We start from the raw sequence: 20,132 nt of genomic DNA, 5'->3' as shown, positions 1-20,132 counted from the left end.
TAATTTTAGAATTTTAAATACATACACATACATTGACATAAGTGTGGAGAACTATAAGAGAATATTAAATGTAAATTTATATTTAATCCCAAGAAGATAGGATCAGAAGCCTACTTTATAGATTAGCATCAAATACTATAATTTTATTGGTAGAAGCAGAAAAAAAAGACAAAATGAAAGATCTTTCAAGTTCATGATTTGAACCAGTGTGTGGCTATTATTTGCTGCCAAATCAATCTTTAACTCAGATTTCTCTAGAAAACTTGGTTTTCTATCATATAAAACACTCCATCAATGAAATACCTATTCATTCACAATCACACACACACACACACACACACACACACACACACTTTCACGTATGGGCTGAGAATGTGCCATTTTTACCATGGCCTTCCCATGCTGTTGAGGGGAAAATGAGTGTTATAGGAAACAGATGAATTCTGTTAAGTTCTACATAGGTTGAGTGTAAAGCAAAGAGTGGGACTGAATATGGGAACCAAAGCCAACACATGGGAGCATATTTTTCTTTCAAAATATTTTATGTACTAAAGTTTGCACAACATCTTGGCAATGACAGCAAGCCTGTATAAGGAGGTGTTTTGTATTTCATAGCTAACATAAGAGCAAAAAAATGAAGCATCAGCCAAATATTCTTTCAATCATGAATTAAAAGAATGTAAGAATGTGTATGGTAGAGTCCATGGGAAGGCCCCAGGGCTAGAAGCTACAAGGTTTAAAAATGTTCCACAAAATTCCATAGGAGAGCTTATCTCTTATGTTTCTATCTTTTGGTATTGGGAAGGAATGAAACTAGATTTAGCACAGTCCATCTGTTTGATTAGAGAGAGAAAGAGATATGCTTGTGTTTTCTTGGCTTGCAGATCTCCTATAAACCTTAGAGGAGTGTGGTTTACAGATTCCACTGGAAATTATTTTGATGACGTTTACCAATGGTGCCCACATTAAGCACTCTTTCTCTTCATTTTTCCCCTTTCTACATACTTTTTAATCTTAAAAAAATAGAAAATTGCCTAGCACATAGTAGATATTCAGTAAAATTTATCAAATTCATCATGGGTAACTAGACTAGGCATTAAGAGGTCTGGATTTTGCCAGAACCGGTTTGGCTCAGTGGATAGAGCGTTGGCCTGCGGACTCAAGGGTCCCAGGTTCGATTCCGGTCAGGGGCATGTACCTTGGTTGTGGGCACACCCCCAGTGGGGGGCGTGCAGGAGGCAGCTGATCAATGTTTCTCTCTCATCGATGTTTCTAACTCTCTATCCCTCTCCCTTCCTTTCTGTAAAAAATCAATAAAATATATTTTTTTTAAAAAAAAGAGGTCTGGATTTTAATTTTAAGGCACTAGTAGGTATCATATCACCTAATGGAAATTGTTATGCATTGCTTTTTACTGTAATGACTTTGAGTGAGTGCACATGTGGGGAAGTGAAGTGTGTTTCTTAGATTCCCAGGTAAGCTATAAGCCAGAGATCATAACTTCAAATGCCTACATGGGTTACGTAAGTAATAGAAATGAGTAAAATGGGTGGATAAAATAAAACAGGGAATAGTGGAGAGTGTGGCCAACTGGAGAAAGCAAGGGCCAACCTGTGTTTAAAGCATGATGGGAGCCACACACCTGCAATCCAAGTACCCTTCTTACAGCAGAAGCTCCTTCAGAGAGATCATTGTTCCTGAACCATCTGTCATATGTGAAATAATACAACAATAAGTAATAAGAAAAATATTAATTGCTAAGATTTATCAAGCACCTACTAAGTTCCTGGATCAGTTCTGAATTTCATTTGGTCTAATTTTATATCATGAATAGAATTACCTCATTTTATAAATGACATTAAGGTACAATACTTAGTAAATGTATATTGGGTACTCTCTAATATAATTAAATGTTAAGAAAGAAATAAAATTAAAAAACAGGCCCTAGCTGGTTTGGCTCAGTGTATAGAGCATTAGCCCATGGACTGAAGGGTCCTGGGTTCGATTCTGGTCAAGGGCACGCACCTGGGTTGCGGCTCTATTCCAGGCCCTGATTGGGGCTGTGTGGGAGGCAACCAATGGATGTGACTCTCACATTGAAGCTCCTTTCTCTCTGTCTCTCCCCCTCTCTCTAAAAATCAGTGGAAAAATATCCTTGGGTGAGGATTAACAACAATAACAACACACACACACACACACACACACACACACACACACACAAGCACAGCAAGGAACAAAGTAGCAGGGCGCTGAGCTGAGCTCGTAACCCAAATGAAAGAAGCACACTCCAAAAGACAGTCCATCAGATAATGACATTCAACTCATCTTCTGACATTCCCAGGTAGGAGGATGGAGGTAATTCCACAGATAGCTCACGATCTACAACATAACTGAAACCATAACATTTCTGATAGAGTTGACACAGAACACCTTTCTGCCATCTGCAAGGCCTATCTATATCCCTTGCTTCACAACAAACAAACAGACTCTTACTCCTTTATGTTGAAATAACTTTAACAATTATGAATAGCTATTGTTTATCCAGTGCTTACTACTGCTGAATATTTTGGGCATTGCATTATGTCCTCTAATTCTCAGAGACTGTTGTTCCCATTTGACAGATAAGGAAATGGAGGCTTTTGAACATGAATTAACTTCTCCCAGATCACACAGCTAATAAGAGCCAGAACTGGGATGTGAATCACGGCAGGCCTGTCGCTAAAGCTCATGGTTTTGTCTACGGCATGGCCCGGCAAAGAAGGCTGAAAGAAAAGTGAATTTAAATTTTCTACGTATGTTTGTCAACCGTATTTTGAAAACACAAAATCTTCTTTTCACATAGTCTTGCGCTAAACTCCAAATTATATCAGAGAAAAGAGCAGACTCTTTCTATTCAGGTTACAGTGAAGAGTGGAGGGTCAGCCACTGCCTCCAGTGCATTCTCACCCTGACTTCTCCAACGTGACTGGCTGTCTTTCTGCTTCTCTGACCTCATCTCTTTCTCCCTGTCACAGCTCTGCTTTCCCCTCATTGGTGTGGGTGGACCTAAGATTCAACATGCAGTCTTCATATGTTTTCTTCTCCATTTGCCCTCCAAGAGCACTCAACTCACAGATCCTTGATCGACTACCATTCTGTTAATGACACTCACGTGCTTGTCTCCCAGTCCACACTTTTAGGGGCTTGTAGGACATGTGGGGTGAAATCTTTCCCAAAAGCCATAATGGATGTAAAGTTGAGAGAACTCACTGGACATTGGGTTCAGATATGTGAGAGGATGGTTCCTTTAAGCTGCTCAGAGATGGCTTTAATTGTTTTAAATTAACTCGTGAGGAAGACCAATCCCCCTCCCCGTCCCCACACCCCTGTCCTTCTCCCCAATATACTCCCTTCCATGTGCCTGATTAAGGGCCTCACCCCTGAGGAAAGGGCTCAACAAGCATTTGCTTTGTGCACAGATGGGTTGGCACAGATTTAAAGTATGAACATCTTTCTCCTCGACACTTCTCATCTCAACTGCAAAACAACAGAGTAGCCCTAACCGGTTTGGCTCAGTGGATAGAGCGTCGGCCTGCGGACTCAAGGGTCCCAGGTTCAATTCCGGTCAAGGGCATGTACCTTGGTTGCAGGCACATCCCCAGTGGGGAGTGTGCAGGAGGTGGCTGATCAATGTTTCTCTCTCATCGATGTTTCTAACTCGCTATCCCTCTCCCTTCCTCTCTGTAAAAAATCAATAAAATATATTTAAAAAAAAAAAAACAAAAACACAGAGTATAGTGATTGAGAACTGGAGTTCTGGACTCAGACAGACCCAGCTTCAAATCCTCCTCCAGGACGTACAGCTGCGTGATCTCTCTGAGCTGAGGTTTCTGGGCTGCAAAGCTGGGATGATACTACTTCTTGCTCATTGTTTTGTTGGGAGGAATAAATGAGAGAGATCAAGTAAAGTGTTGGGCACGGTGACTGGCCTGCAATAAGACTAGTGCATGGTCACCTTTAAGATTACTGTGTATCCTTTTGCTTTTGAGGGCAGTTGGTGAGTTCTTTAGCCCTAGGGATTCCTAAAGCAAGGCCTTACTTCCTACATCCCAGGCTTTTTTAAAAACTCAGCAGTTAAGGAAAGAAAGAGAAAGAGATAAAAGGGAAGAGACTACTTACTAGACGACTACTGCTTGCCAGGCATCCTGAGAGTTGCTTTATCTTTTTAAGCTCTTGTGCCCTCACACAGTCCAGTTGGGGAATGAGAGTTGGATTTCATTGTTCCCACATAGCCAGTGTTTCTCAAAGAGCATTCCCTGGGCCAATGGGCATTAGAATCATCTGAGCAGGTACCCGATCCACAGCCTCAGAATTTCTGGAGCAAAGCCAGGGCATCTTTGACTTCGCACTTGTATCATACAATCTAAAACTTGATCCTATATTTGCTTGTATTTCTACATGTAAGTCTGTCAGTTCTTTCTTAATCCTATGTAATAAAATGGTAATATGCAAATCGACCGAACAGAACGGGTGGAACGTACGGCTGCTATGACGTGCACTGACCACCAGGGGGCAGATGCTCAACACAGGAGCTGCCCCCTGGTGGTCAGTGCGCTCCCACAGGGGGAGTGCCACTCAGCCAGAAGCCGGAGTCTCAGGCAGCGCTAAGGATGTCCAACTGACAGCTTAGGCCTGCTTCCCGTGGGGCGAAGCCATCAGTTGGACATCCCCCAAGGGCTCCCAGACTGTGAGAGGGTGCAGGCCAGGCTGAGGGACCCCCCCACCCCGAGTGCATGAATCTTGTGCACCAGGCCTCTAGTTAGATGATAAAGTCTCCAAGGTGAGGACAATGCTTTCTAGTTTTCTTGTAACCCCAACAGTATACAGCTCAATTCTAAACACATCATCGTAAGTTAATGAATGTATTTGGCTGGGTTTGGCTTTCTCCACTGCAGGGTCCTGACCTGTCAATGCCTAAAGATTGGTAGAGACCATAAGTTAGAATGTCGATTCACTAGTGCCCAGTATTATTTCATATACGATGTGAGTTTTCAGTCAGTACTTTCTCATTGCCAGCCAGTTGGGTGCTCTTATATTACTTATGCACTGAGATTTCTGACTTACTGACCAGGGAACGAAATTAACAAGACTATGAAAAATGAAGTCCTTTTCAAGTTTGGGAGTGTTTGTAAAACAGAAGTCACAGGCCTTCCTGCCTTTTCATCGCCAGCGAGGCCCCTTCTGTTCAAAATGCTTATTCAAATTTTAAACACGTGAATCGAAACCTAATTTTCTTTGCAGGATCAGCATTGATATGTGCTAACCTTAGGGAAAAGGGAGAACTTGTTACTTTATGATGTGTTTGTTCCTGAGCAATTGCGAGGTTGGCCATATGTTTTTATGGTCGTTTTCTTTGAGGTTCCATAAACACCTTCTGGAATGTGGAGGTTCCCCCACCAGAGTCCTAGGGGAGCTTTTCCAGGGCCCTCATGTCACTGACCCAGCTGCTTCGGCTGCCGTGATAGGCAATTATTTCTTCTACACTTAGAAAGCAATTCTCTGATCTCCAACCCGTTCACCATGTTTGATCTTAACAAGATGAAAAATGTTCGGAATCTCAGCTTATGATCTTTGTGATATGTTTTGCTTCTTTCAACTCACAGTAGCTCTCTCCCTCCTTTCTCTTCTTTAGGATCAACACTCTGTGGTAGGCCAGAGCACAGGCCCCAGTCCAAGTCCCAACCCCTGCTCAAATCCAAACACTGGAAGCGGTTACATGAACTCCCAGCAATCACTGTTGAATCAGCAATTGATGGGAAAGAAACAGACTCTACAGAGGCAGATCCTGGAGCAGAAACAGCAGCTTCTCCTGCAGCAGCAGATGCTGGTGGATGCGGTAAAGCTTTCTCCTAACGTCTACTGCGCGTACCTGCTGGCCCAACAGAGGGAGTCCATTACTTTCCATTTCTATTTGCTGCCCTTTCCTCTGTGCCTACTTATGGGTCAGCGAAAAGGGTGTCCTGTTTCTAAGAGAAGTTAATTCTATACATGTGAAGTGCTTTGGGGGGAGGGGAGGGCAGGGAAACAAAAAAAAAACAACTTGATTTACCAGCTGCTGGACAGTTGGAATGCAGGGCACCTCAGCTAACTAGCCCTGCCCAGCCCAGGAATGTTTAGAACCACCACCATGGGCACTTGAATCAGGCAAAAGAAACCAGTCTTGTTCCGCAGCCCCAAGGGGCAGAAATAGTGAACAGAACTCTACCCAGCTCAAATCCAAACTGATTTTAGAGATAAGAAAATTGTAAAAACAGTTTTAAAAGCCAACGTGGAGTTTCATAACTTAAGATTTGGCTTTCAAAATATAGCATCTCAAAATGGATGTTTTTTTTAAGAAAATGGAAAGTGTATTTACCACTTTTATCATATGGAAGTAGCCTTAAAGAGAGGCAGGGCCATTATTTCCCACACACTACCCAAATATTAACCCTGTTCGGTGTTTATCTGTTCATTCCTTCTGTATTCTCAGACATTCACATACACCCAACAGCTGATCCAAACCCTTCCTGCCTCCTAGGACCAAGGCCCTATCTCCAAGTTTCATTCTCTCCCTTCAAACTGTTTGGCCAAATGAAAGAAGAAAGGGACAAGGTTAACCATCTCCTGGTTGATAGAGCCAAGGAACACAGAAAAGAGAGAAAAAACAACAACAACACAAATTTTTATATTCAAGAACTTTGTAATAAGAGTCAAAAACCCAAGGTGTGATAAGTTCTACATTCCATTCAGTACATATTTAGTTCTTTACAATGGGAATTCAGCCATAAACAAGACAGACCCTGCCTTTGTCCCTAGGGAGCTTGGAGCCCACTGGAGATGCTAAATAAATAGGCAACTGTAAGGCATGTGATTAAATGCTGTGATGTGGGAACTACTAGAAATGGTTCCAGAGAGGAAGTAGTATCTACTGGAGATCTGAAGGTGAAGTGGGAGGTGGAGGTGAGGAGCAAGTGTTTACAGCCAGAAGAGCCAGCAAATTCAAAGACTCAGAGACAATATACTACCTATCAGTTAGCTGAGGCATAGACCCTGCACAAAGACAGAGAAAAGCCAGAGGGTAGAGCTTAAGAAGTCAGAACCTACATTGTCTGAAAAGCAATGGAGAGAATGTTAGGGATTTTAAACAAGGAAGTACTAGATTCAGATTTGCATTATAATAAAGGTATACACATAGTAAGGGGAAATGTAATGGAGGAAAATATGAAATCCAGCTGGAGAGATTGGGAATAGTCTCCCAGAAAAGGTAAAATGTGATTTTGAAGGACTGTAGGATTCTAACGAGTCCCAGGCAGAGGGTGTGCCAGAGACCAGAAGGCACAGCCTATGTGTGTATTTGTTAGTTGGTCTGAGATTTTATCATGAAATATTTAATACCTAATGGAAAGTATGCATAATAATGTAATAATTATTTCTGTTTTTTCAGGAATAACAGATGGAATAAGTTTAAAGTCCAAAGCATATGAGAAGAAATAGAAATACATTTATTTGAATTTGAATAAGAAATAGGGAGAAATAAATTTTCAGGTGACCTTGAGTATTGCCCTAAGGTATAAGGTTTAGGGGAACCACCAACCTAAAGTGATGCAGCTGATTTCTCCTATAAATCGTAGTTTTGAAAACCCCAGTTCTCCAATCACTTGCTCCCACTTGTTTGGGTTGTCTTAGTTTTTTTTTTTTACCTTATAACTAAATAGCTTAGGAACAAAGGTAGAGAGGGAGGAAAATGCACAATCTAAGATTGACTTCCTGGTTCCACTGTCATTCCCATCAATGCTACTAATTTTTGAATTATAACATGCAGAGGTTGAATTTCTGGGCTTTCAGCTCTGATTAAAAGGCAAGGAAACATTCCATGAGGGTCCTATCCTGGCACCGGCCTAACTCTCATTGAGCCCCCGTTGAGTCACCGCTGGGACAGGTGCAAAGGGCAGTGGCATGAGCTGCGAGAGATGAATGCGGCTGCTGTTTTTGTGATTTTTATAAACCATTCACATTTCTCTTGTTTGGATGCCATTGAGGGTGCCTGTACTTGTTAGCATATCCAGGAAGAAACAGTCTTTGATACCACTTTACATTAGCATATGCTTTGTAGTCATTTGCAGTCAGTTGGCAAGGCCAGATCGGCGCCTAAATTGAGACATTTTCTCATGAAAGCGTTATCCTTACTCTCTATTACTCTCCCACCAATGAAGCACGAGGAGGGGCGATGGGTACTTATTACAATGGACATCATAATTATCAACACGTTTCCTGCACCTACTATGTGACAGGCACCAGGCTGAGCTTTTTCAGAATTAAAGGATTAATCCTTACAATAGGAGTATGTGGGAGGTCCTAGAATTATTCACATTTTACATTTTGAGATGGCAAAACGGAAGCAGGACAGATTCTCTCTATATTAGGTTTTTCGGTCCAAGATATTGGGCTATCCTGAGGCATTAGTTGATAAGTTCAATTCCATGTTACACAGAAGTGGTCTCAGGGATGCCTGCGAGTTTACACTTGCACGGAATGGGAATGTTGCTCCCTTGAGAATGAAGGTTGGTCTTGGCTGCTCTGCAGCACACAGTGACAAATAGGCCTTTCTGTGATAGTCCATATGCAAGGCCGTTACATCTACCTCGTTTGTGAACAAGTAGTTTAAGAAGCTCAAGTTTCCAGAGATGTATATGTTAACGCTTTGGGTAACTTAATTTAGCCCTCAGGAAAATAAAATAAAAAACTCAATAATTAAATTGAATATATATATAAATAAGTCCAAATTTGAAATCTAGTCTTTAATGAGGAATGAAAAGCCTAATTTTCCTCTCTCTCTCTCTCTCTCTCTCTCTCTCTCTCTCTCTCCTTTCTCTCTCTCCACATGAATCTGATTTTCTTCAACATAAACAGCAGAAACACCTAATTGCATAAAAAAGAAAAATAACAGATGCTTTTGAAAAAGAGAAGATTTCAGAAAGCCCCATGCTTGGCATAAAATTCAAAACTGTCAGCTTGCACAATAGTTTACAACAGGGACGGCTGGACTTTGCCACATTTGGGTTCATAGAACATCTCAAAGCTGTTTTTTAAACATTTAGGGTTTGGGTAAACCCAAAGTTTCACCAACCACTTTTTCCCTTAATTTGTGAACCCATATTTAAAAGAAATGTAATCCATGTGTTTCTGATTCATTTACACTTAGCTCATCAAAATTGTGTTTTATATGAATTATTTGATGCCCCCCAAACCGTGTGAGCCTTTCAAGTTTTTTTTTTTCTTCGAAACAAGAATTTGAATTTGGTTTGTTGTTTTAAGGCTGTCGTTTTGTGTGTGTTTTTTCTGTATAGTAGATTTTTTTTCTACTTAGAAAGCCTGGAATTTGATGGGAAACTGAGATATCCATGGTTTAAGTGGCTTCTAAGTTAGGCAGTACGGATTTGGCTTTCATGTAATTTACCCATCTATCTGTTACATGGTCTTCTTTTCTATTTATTGACTTTTCTATAATTATATTGTTCTCTGTCTACCTAGGCCAATTATCTTTATCTTTGAAAATGGAGGTTGCTTTGGGGTGCAGTGAAGCAAGTTTAAAAATTTCCTGATCCATACTGAGAACGCAAAAAAGTAGCCCCCCATGTCCCGATCTGATAGGACAGTCAGGCCGCTTTGTTCTCTGTTGGACATAAGCAATGTTACAAAATACTGACCTCAGACAGGGTTACTCTGAGACCATGATAAAATGAGACAAAATAAGGCCACTTCATAATTTTGTCTAAAAACAGATATAAACAAGGTAACTGTGCAACCCACAAAATACCAAAATCCCCCTCTTTGGCTAAATGACTGACAGCTACTTCATTACTCAATCATAGAATCAACCTCACTTCCTGATAGCGGACAATCCAGAACAAATCCTCACTTCCTTAGACCCTCCCAAAATCACTCAACCAAAGCCCAAGTCCTGTGACAGGCTCTTTCTAACATGCTCCTACTAAAACACCCATGGGCCCCTGTGTAGTCTCCCTCACTGAAACAATAATAAACCACATTGGCAATATAAGTAGAGTGTTCCGTATTTCCTCTCTTAACTCCCAAAGAAACCTGCTCTAAAGATCTAAAGGTAGGTGACTCCAGAGGAAGAAAGAGGGAGCCTGGGAGATTTCTGTGCCTAGAGAATGGGGGACAGAGAAAGAGAGCCTTTGTCTGGGATGGCAGGAAAGAGACTGAGTTTTTGACTCAGGATTTGGTTTCTCTTCTACACTTGGTGATCTTGGGTAAGTCTAGCCTAAGGAAGCCTCTGTTTCTCATCTATGAAGTGGGAATAATCAGACCTACCTTCCAGGGTTGTTTATGAGGGGGAAAAGGAAGTAATATGCATATAGCGCCTCTACCAGTACCGGATAGGTTATCTCCTCCTGTCTAGAGTTGCCAGATTTAGCAAATAAAAGTAGAGAATACCCCCAATGTCCTGTATTTTATCTGGAAACCCTACTCCTATGCCTTCTATACTCCGTGGGGCCAGACCTATATACAGGGTGGGGCAAAAGTAGGCTTACAGTTGTGAGTAGGTGAAACACAAAGCTATTCTTGTATTATTACTTATTAATTATTGTATTATTGCCCATACAACCAACTATAAACCCACTTTTGCCCCACCCTGTATAGGTGCCAAAGCATACCAAGTGTGCTACAAAATAAAACGAGAACTATCATCTCAAAAATCATACAAATTTAGTCCTCATCAAAATCTAATTGCAAAATAAAGGAAATAAGAGTAGTTACTACACCTAAAACACATGTCAGACGTTAAGGAAAGTAGAAGTTGCACTTCCATACAAGTTCATTGAAATGGAAAAGGATTTGTCTCTGAATTGAGCTAATAAATAAGGTCCATGATTCATAGCTATGACTGAAGATTGTTCTCATATTCTTTTTTGAATAACAGTCTATAAATTTTTACAAATGACGAAGTAACAATGCAATTCAATATGTTTTCGTTTGTGTTTTCAAGGAGAAAATTTCTTCACAAGATCAGATAAACAGACATTTGACAAGGCCACCCCCAGATTACAAAGACCAAAGAAGAAATATGGGGAACATGCAACCAACTGCTCAATATTCTGGTAAGTGTTCTCAAAAATTAATAGAAATTGTGACTGTGAGAAGAAGAAAAATGTTCAGTTTTTACTATTTCCTCCTTTCCCCATCTTATATTTAATTGTAACATCTTTCTTAGACTACTTCATCACCAGACCAAACTTGAATATTTGTAGTTTTCTCATCATTTCTTGCTTAATCTTATCCTGTATTCACATATTTCTTGTCCTGTATTCACATATTTCACTGCTCTTAGACTACCTCTGAGAGTTCAAAAAACTTAAATATTTTCTAACTGCTAGGTTCAACCATTCTCCTCCCAACATACTGTAAGGTAAGTAGACATTTCTTTCTGAGTCACATTTGTGATTTGCTTAAAGCCCAATCTTTTTCTCTCCACCTTTGGGCTCATGTCCCTAATACAGATAGTCCTGCCACCAAGAAATAATTAAAAAGCAAGTTTAGCCCAGCCAGTGTGGCTCACTGGTTGAGCATCAACCCATGAACCAGGAGGTCATGGTTGATTCCTGGTCAGGGTACATGTCCAGGTTGCAGGCTCGATCCCCAGTAGTAGATGTGCAGGAGGCAATCAATCCATGACTCTCTCTCATCATTGATGTTTCTATCTCTCTCTCGCTCTCCCTTCCTCTCTCTGAAATCAATAAAAACATTTTTTTAAAAAAGCAAGTTATGTTTTTATGAAATCTCTTTAAAATACCAAAGGTGATTGCATTTCAAATACAAAACTTCATAAATCTCTCAATATAACATAGGTGATAGGCACTACCCCTAAAATCTCTCTGCTCTTACTGTCTGAACTCCAAAACCTAGCCTGTGCTGGCCCTGCCTTCTCCTATTCATCATCTATTCAAATCCCTGCTGCCCAGAACTCGCTGCACTTCCTTATGTCAATTAAGTTTGTCTTGGAGTTTCCCAAATTCTCTCTGCTTTACCTGTTACTTTCATCGTTCAGGAATCCATAAAGAAGGTTGTCTAGAGACAAAGGAGCTGTGACTAATCCTATGTGTTAACATTTTCTGGTCCTGTTATAAATATGTTGTTCTAATTTATGTCAACTTTTTCAAATGCACCAGATTGCCTCTCTCCACTAAAATTGCGAAAGGGATATATGTATTTTACTCTCTAGATTACTTTGCCTCGGCGAAAGTAGGATTCTCTAGTTGATTCTGTCCTCGAGAAGGTTGAAAGACAAGATGGTAGTATGGTGAAGGTGGTGGTGGGGATGAAAGGGGGGCATCTGCAATACTTTCAACAATAAAGATAATTTTTAAAAAAAGACAGGATAGGGTTTATTTGGAGCATGGCTTCTAATACCATCCATGGCCTATCAGTGGTTTTATGGAAAATAAATATTATACAAAATTCAAGGTGGATGTTTGGGCTTTTCTTTTCCCATTCACTTAAACCAGTGATTCCCAAAGTGGGCGCTACCGCCCCCTGGTGGGCATTGCAGCGATCCAGGGGGGCGGTGATGGCCACAGGTGCATTTGTTTTAACTTTTTTTGTATTACCTTTCTATTCTGAGTTCAATAAATAGTTTCATAATTTCAAACTTCAATGTTTCTAATTTACACCTTTCTTTACTATATTTTACGAAAAAGGTAGAAACATTAATACATATATCTTTCTGTTTAATTGCTATTAAAATTTTAAAAAAATTAATTTCCAGGGGGCGCTGAGTAATATTTTTTCTGGAAAGGGGGCGGTAGGCCAAATAAGTTTGGGAACCACTGACTTAAACGAATCCCTAGGGATAGTAGTCTAAGGCTCCTTTGGTGGCTCTACTATGTTATCAGGGACCCAGGCTTCCTTGTTTTTCTGCTCCACCTTCTTTAGCATGGAGCTTCTATACTAAGGGTTGGTGTGTCCACCACACCTCCAGCCTTCATATCCATATTCCAGATAAAAACATAGAAGAAGGGAAAAGTAACATGGCCTCCCAAATATGTCAGGTTCCCTTTAAAATTTTTTTTTAATTTATTGAGGTAACATTGATAAATAACATTATATACATTTTAGGTGTACAACAGTATTTGATATCTGTATACTTTACTGTGTGCTCACTACCAAAAGTCTAGTTTCCTTCCATTGCCATTTATTTGACCCCCTTTGCCCCATTTTCTCATCCCTCCCAAATCTCTTCCCCTCTGGTAACCACCATTCTGTTGTCTATATCTATAAGTTTGTTTTTGTTTTGTCAGTATGTATGTTACTTTTTGTTTTATATTCTACATATGCATGAAATATGGCTTTTGTCCATTTCCATCTGACTTATTTCATGTAGATCTATACATATTATCACAAATGGCAATATTTCATCTTTATTTATGGCTAAGTAGTATTCCATTGTATATGTATAAGGTGGAGCAAAAATGGGTCTACAGTTGTGGGTATGCAAAACACAGGGTTTATTCGTGTATTAATTATTGTATTATTTTTCATATGAACAACTGTAAACCTACGTTTGCCCAACCATATATATATATCACATTTTCTTTACACATTCGTCCATCGATGGACACTTAGGTTGCTTCCATATCTTGGCGATTGTAAATAATGCTACAATGAACATGAATGAGATTCCCTTTTAAACATAGATTTCTTAACCCAGCCAGTTGTGACTCAGTTGGTTGAGCATTGCCCCATATGCCAAGAGGTCACTGGTTCAATTCCTGGTCAGGACACATGCCCAGGTTGTGGGCTTAATCCCCAGTAGGGGGTGTGCAGGAGGCAGCTGATCAATGTTTCTCTCTTTCTCTCTCTCTCCCTCCCTCTCTCTCAAATCAATAAAAACATTTTTCTTAAAAAATAGATTTCTTAGATTCTCACCTAATAACTGCTACCTTTAACCAAAATTTATTCATATGGACCCCCACCCCATGAGAAAGTATGGGAAATGTGTTTTTTCAGCTGAGAATATTACTATAAAGTCAAGGCTCTGTTTCTAAGGAAGACGGGGCAGTTGGAAGTGTGGTAGGCACTTAGAAGTCTCTTCCACAGTGCATATGGGCATTTCCCTCAGCATCCAACTGCTGATCCCCGAGTGGGTAAGAATCACTGCTCTAGAGCATTGTACTTCCGAGTCTTCAGAGAATGAAGTAATCAACAAGCACAGCACCAACTCTTTCATCATTTTTATCTTAATCTCAATATAATAATAATCACTTTGCCCAGGTGTTAATATGAGAAAAGATGCATGGAAAGCACCTGCAATGATTTCTACCACATATTAGGTGCTTCTAAATATTAATTGCAGATAATATTTTGTGGTCTTTATGGAAATTCTCTCTGTCTGGTTGTTTAAAAATACTGCTCTCATAAACTTTCTCAGGGCATATGGTTAAAATAGAGCGCACACAGAGGGAATGATTTTTAAGACCTCTACATTTGTTTCCATTGCATTTTCATAGTGTAAAGTCCCTTCTCATGAAACCTTCAGATGCCAAGATGACGTTGTTTAACCTCGTTAGCAGTCTGTGGACTCTGAGGTACTGTTCAAGTATCTCCTACCGGACTCTGGTCCCTCTTCATCAAACATTTGCTGCCCTACACAGGGCAGGGCCCCGTGCTAAGCCTGGAGATACAGGACACTGGTCCTGCCTTCGAGGGGTGTATCATCTAGTTCAGGGGTCCTCAAACTACGGCCCGACGGCCACATGCGGCCCGCCGAAAACATTTATCCGGCCTGCCAGGTGTTTTTGCCGCCGCTGTGTGCATAGGAATTTGTTCATAGTTTTTTTTAAAACTATAGTCCGGCCCTCCAACGGGCTGAGGGACAGTGAACTGGCCCCCTGTTTAAAAAGTTTGAGGACCCCTGAAGTTGGAGGCATATTTTAAAACAAATAGCAAGGCCATCTGTCTAGCAATACCATGCTAGCCATACTCAAGCAATAGGGGATATCCTAGGGCAGTGATGGCGAACCTTTTGAGCTCGGCGTGTCAGCATTTTGAAAAACCCTAACTTAACTCTGGTGCAGTGTCACTTATAGAAATTTTTTGATATTTGCAACCATAGTAAAACAAAGACTTATATTTTTGGTACAGTGGGGCCTTGACTTACGAGTGTCCCGACTAACGAGTTTTTCGAGATAGGAGCCGTCTCTCGGCCGGTTTTTTGCTTTGAGTTGCGAGCTAAAATTCGGATTATGAGCCAGCTTCAAATACCCCACTAGTTGGCGCAGCGAACGTCACAGTGAACGCCACAATATCAGCCCAGCATCACGTGTCTCACTCGTTCACTTTTTGATTTGACATACGAGTAATTTGAGTTACGAGCTCCGTCACAGAACGAATTAAACTCGTAAGTCAAGGCCCCACTGTATTTATTTTATATATTTAAATGCCATTTAACAAAGAAAAATCAACCAAAAAATATGAGTTCGCGTGTCACCTCTGACACGTGTGTCATAGGTTCGCCATCACTGGCCTAGGGTTACAATGGCAGCCGTGCTCTCCTCATGCCATTCTGATAGTCATATGTGTGTCCAGTTCTCTGTTTCTCAATATCTCTGATTCTCTGGAGGGAGAGTACTTTAAAAGAGTATCTCTCTCCAAGTTACATCTTTGCTTCAATCTCTCATTCACTCATTCATTCATTCAAAAGATATCAATTGACTACCTACTTTGCACCGTCCACTAGACTTGGAGAATATGACAGTGAACAAAACAGCCAAAAATTCTTTCCCTTGTGGAACTTACCATCCAGCACACACTTTAAAAAAATCTTCCTGACATCTCACTTTTGCCTCTCAAGATGTCTTCCAATGATGACTTGAATCTCCCTAAGCCAGGAAGATTCCAATGTGTTGATTAATCGCTATCTTATGTGTGGAGCCTCTCCGTTCAGCGGCCCATCCTTGGGTGGTCCCACATCCAATCACTTATTGACAGGCATCAATGTAGCTGACAGGTCCTTTGAGGCTCCATGGATTTCCCAATACAAAGGCTAAGTGCTAAGTTAAAACTTTAAAAAGCAAATGCTACTGGAGTGAGGAGGCTGGAATATCGGGGGAAGTTTAATGAAGAACCTTGGCCTGAGCCTTGAAGAACAGAGAGGGCTCAGTGAGGCAAGAAGGACATCAGATGAGAGGGAAATGGCATGAGCAAAGGGAGCTCATGGTGTATGGATAACAGTGCAATAGTAACTGTACCTCCTGGAGCAGAAGGCTTTCCGTATGGAAATAACCACAGGAATACTGATTGCATTGAATTCCAGATGTTTAAAGAGATGGGAATTTACCCTCTGGCCACACACAGGAGCCCCTCGTGGCGACTTCTTGAGTAGGGATAATACAGTTGAAGAATTGGACATAATTTTCAAGGTGATAGGTTTGGCCTTGATAAGTTATTGCAAAGTTCTAAAAAAGAGGAGATAACCTACTGCTATGAATTAATATAATTATCTTCTTTTCCGTAGGTGGCTCATCAACAGTGAGTTTAAACTCTAACCAGACTTTGACAAACCCAGTTTCAACACACACCATTTTAACTCCAAATTCCAGCCTCATGTCTACTTCCCATGGAACAAGAATGCCATCGTTATCCACAGCGGTTCAGAACATGGGGATGTACGGGAATCTGCCTTGCAATCAACCTGGCACATACAGTGTCACGTCAGGAATGAATCAATTGACCCAGCAGAGAAACCCAAACCAATTGATAGCAAATCAAAACAACCCTCTCATGCCACGGCCACCTACCTTAGGGCCAACTAGTAATAATAATGTGGCCACTTTTGCAACGGGACCTGTTGGCAATTCACAACAACTGAGACCAAACTTGACCCATACTATGGGAAGCATGCCAGCCCAGAGAACACCGAACGTAATGATCACATCCAACACAACAGCACCAAACTGGGCCTCCCAAGAAGCGACAACCAAACAGCAGGAAGCCCTGAAGTCCGCAGGAGCCCGCTTCCCCACAGGTACACCTGCAGCCTATACTCCAAACCAGACCTTGCAACAGGCGGTAGGTAGCCAACAATTTTCCCAGAGGGCAGTGGCTCCTCCTAATCAGATAACACCAACGGTGCAAATGAGACCTATGAACCAAATGGGCCAGACATTGAATGGACAAACCATGGGCCCACTCAGAAGTCTGAATCTCAGACCCAATCAGCTGGGCACACAGGTTTTGCCTAATTTGAATCAGTCAGGAACAGGGTTGAGTCAGCCAAGGACAGGCATAAGCCAGCCACCGTCTCTGACACCTGGCAACTTTCCCTCACCCAACCAAAGTTCCAGGGCTTTTCAAGGAACTGACCATGGCAGTGACTTAGCTTTTGACTTTCTCAGCCAACAGACTGATAACATGGGCCCTGCCCTCAACAGTGATGCTGATTTCATTGACTCTTTGCTGAAGACAGAGCCTGGTAATGATGACTGGATGAAAGACATAAATCTTGATGAAATCTTGGGGAACAACTCCTAAAGGAGAAAAGGGAGACAATTCACCAACTCCAAGCACTAAAAGGCAGTATTTTACAAGGACCCTGGAAAGGCCAACTGTTGACTCTTCGTTGGGCTACATCAAGATACCGTGGCTTAGAAATGGAAAGCAGAAAGCAGTGAACATTTTGGTCCAAATGCTTGTTTTAAATCTCAAACCTGAAAGTAAAACGTTGGGATCACTTCTCCCTGTCTAAACTCCAGGACATAGTATCCAATTGATCCAAACAGAACTGTGATGTTGATGTGTAATTAGCGGTGTAACATAGGTTGCCCAAGCTCCTTTTCTCCCTGAAAGAAAAGTAATACAACTTTTAGCTCGTTTAAACCCCATGTCATGCGGAGGTATTAGTTCCAAGCAACAAGCAACAAATTCCTTAATTTGCTCTAATAGATACAAGTGTGGTTTGATCTTTCCACTTTACCTTTTCATTTAGTTTTTCTAAAATTTCCTAGATTGAAATGTTATAGGTTTTTTGCAGTAGCCAAGCACTGTCCTGAGTAAAGAAAAGCTGGAGGACCTAGAGAACATTCAGGGAATTGTGAAATATCTTCCCCACATATCCTGTACTTCAGTAAGATGCTGTGGCTAGTGAGGAAACATTGAAGCCTGAATGTAGAGCTGTCCAACTCTATTTGGGCTTCCACAGCCAATTTCTGAATCCGTGTCCAAGTCTTAGATACAATCACCTGTCCGAATCATACTGAAATATTAGTGCACATGTCTACATCAGTTTTCACTATTTTAAAAAGAAAGCACCCATTGGGCATTGCTGTAAAGGAGATTTATTTGGCCACAGATAACATGGGATGTTACTTATTATAATGGTCCCTGCTGGTTAGTTCCCAAGCTGAGTGAAATTGAGTCTGATCCTCCCTGATTACTTTGATGACCAGAGACTGATTTGTAAGGAAAGGAAGTTTTGGGATCAAAACTGAGATTACTAGGTATCATGTTTTGGTTGAAGATAAGAAGCAAAAGATCAGACCAGGGATGGTGAGTATGGGTCGGTACAAGTCTATTTCATAGGGTTTTGAAGGGAAGCATAATTGAGAGAGAAAATAAGCAAACCTTATTTGGATGTATTGTGTAGGTAAACAGCTAAATGGAGTGTGATCTCCTAGTAGCAGTCTACTCATTCCTCTGTCCCTGAAGGGAAGAATCATTGCCCCCAGCTAGATGGACTGGTTTGCTCCCTCAGGGCTCGGCACTGTCTCAAAGAAAGAGTTTCTGTTGAGTCACATAACCTCAGTGCCCACATGCAGATCAGCTGTAAAATGGGGAAGATGTGTGCTGATTTGAGAGGGCTGCAAAATACCGCTGTCATTTTCCTCATTACAGAGGAACACAGGTTAGCTTCCGCTTTTTTAGTTATATACTCACATACTCAATTATCAAATGTAATTTATCTGAAGTCATTTAACAACTAAATCTTTACATAGATTCTTTCTTAAAAAGAATACATTTTGAAAGTTCTGCAAAACCCTCTCCCATTCTTTCAAATGTCTAGAAGCACCCTCTTTTACACACAGCAACATCACTGGCCCAGAGTCTTTTCTGTGCCAGGCTGTAAATATAAATGAATTACTTGTTTTGTAAACTTTTGTAAAGAATATTTTGGTAGAAATACTTAAAACATATTCTTTGGGTTATATTTATACGTATGTGAAATAAATATACTATCAAAAGGTTATATTTTATACAAAAAGTAAATTGTTACCTTTTGTATGCTAATATACAAAGTTTTGTATAATATGATGGTTTATTTTTAGCTCCACACTTAATCCATAGGCGGTGAAGTGGGAACTTTTAAAAACTATCAGGAGGCTTATTAGACAAAGTTATATTCTGAAACCTCAATAAGAAAAAAGCATTCCAGGTTTCAATCCTTTCCTTTTTTTTTTTTTTCCTTTTTTGCTCCAAAATTCCCTTAGTTCTTGTGTCTTGTTTGATTATTCTGCTGTGCACATTGTATTGGTCCTTGTTGCATGTGGTCTACTGTGTGTTTTCCCATTTTGTAGAACAGAGTTTCTCCATGCAAAAATGTAAGGAAAAGTTATGTACATAGAAACACTTTTATTTTATGGCTCCTCCATGTTACTGTATATATCCGCCAGCACTTCCCCATCACACTCCCGTGACTCAGCTTATTTTTACCCTAACATAAATAGTATGTTTTGTAGTAGCTATCAAATTTAAGAGATAAAGCAATCAGAATGTTTGGATTTTCTTCTATCGTAATGTGAATTTTATAATTAATGTCTATTTATTCAGCTATTCATTAAAATACAGGATTCTTTGGAAAAAAATGGTGTAGTCTACAGTTTCTGTTTGTTGGCAGCCTATTACCAAAGATGACATAATTTTTCCTGAAAGCTGAGATAATGACAATTCGATAGACATACGTAGCCAAAACTTGACGACTTACAACTTAAAAACTATTGGAATACGATCTCTCATTTATAGAAATACCAGAGTACGTAATTGTTGGCAATGTTTCTCATTCTGACAATAGTATAAAGGAGGTAGAAGTAGTTTTTCTTTTT

At 40.5% G+C, this 20,132-nt stretch overlaps 1 protein-coding gene across 1 annotated transcript in view; it reads left to right on the top strand.

Annotated features, from left to right (window-relative positions):
• Positions 1-19,895, top strand: part of MAML2 (mastermind like transcriptional coactivator 2) — a 355,155-nt gene extending 335,260 nt beyond the window's left edge. Inside the window, exons 3-5 of the mRNA XM_006098085.3 lie at positions 5,672-5,875; positions 11,030-11,141; positions 16,553-19,895. Of these exons, the coding sequence (XP_006098147.1) occupies positions 5,672-5,875; positions 11,030-11,141; positions 16,553-17,568 (1,332 nt within the window). The 3' untranslated portion in view covers positions 17,569-19,895. The remainder of the gene's footprint in view (positions 1-5,671; positions 5,876-11,029; positions 11,142-16,552) is intronic.
• Positions 19,896-20,132: the final 237 nt, after the last annotated feature.

The sequence above is a fragment of the Myotis lucifugus genome, unplaced genomic scaffold (genome assembly GCF_000147115.1).
Source record: "Myotis lucifugus unplaced genomic scaffold, Myoluc2.0 scaffold_219, whole genome shotgun sequence".
Lineage (NCBI taxonomy): Eukaryota > Metazoa > Chordata > Mammalia > Chiroptera > Vespertilionidae > Myotis > Myotis lucifugus.
This window is presented reverse-complemented; position numbering and strand designations above follow the sequence as displayed.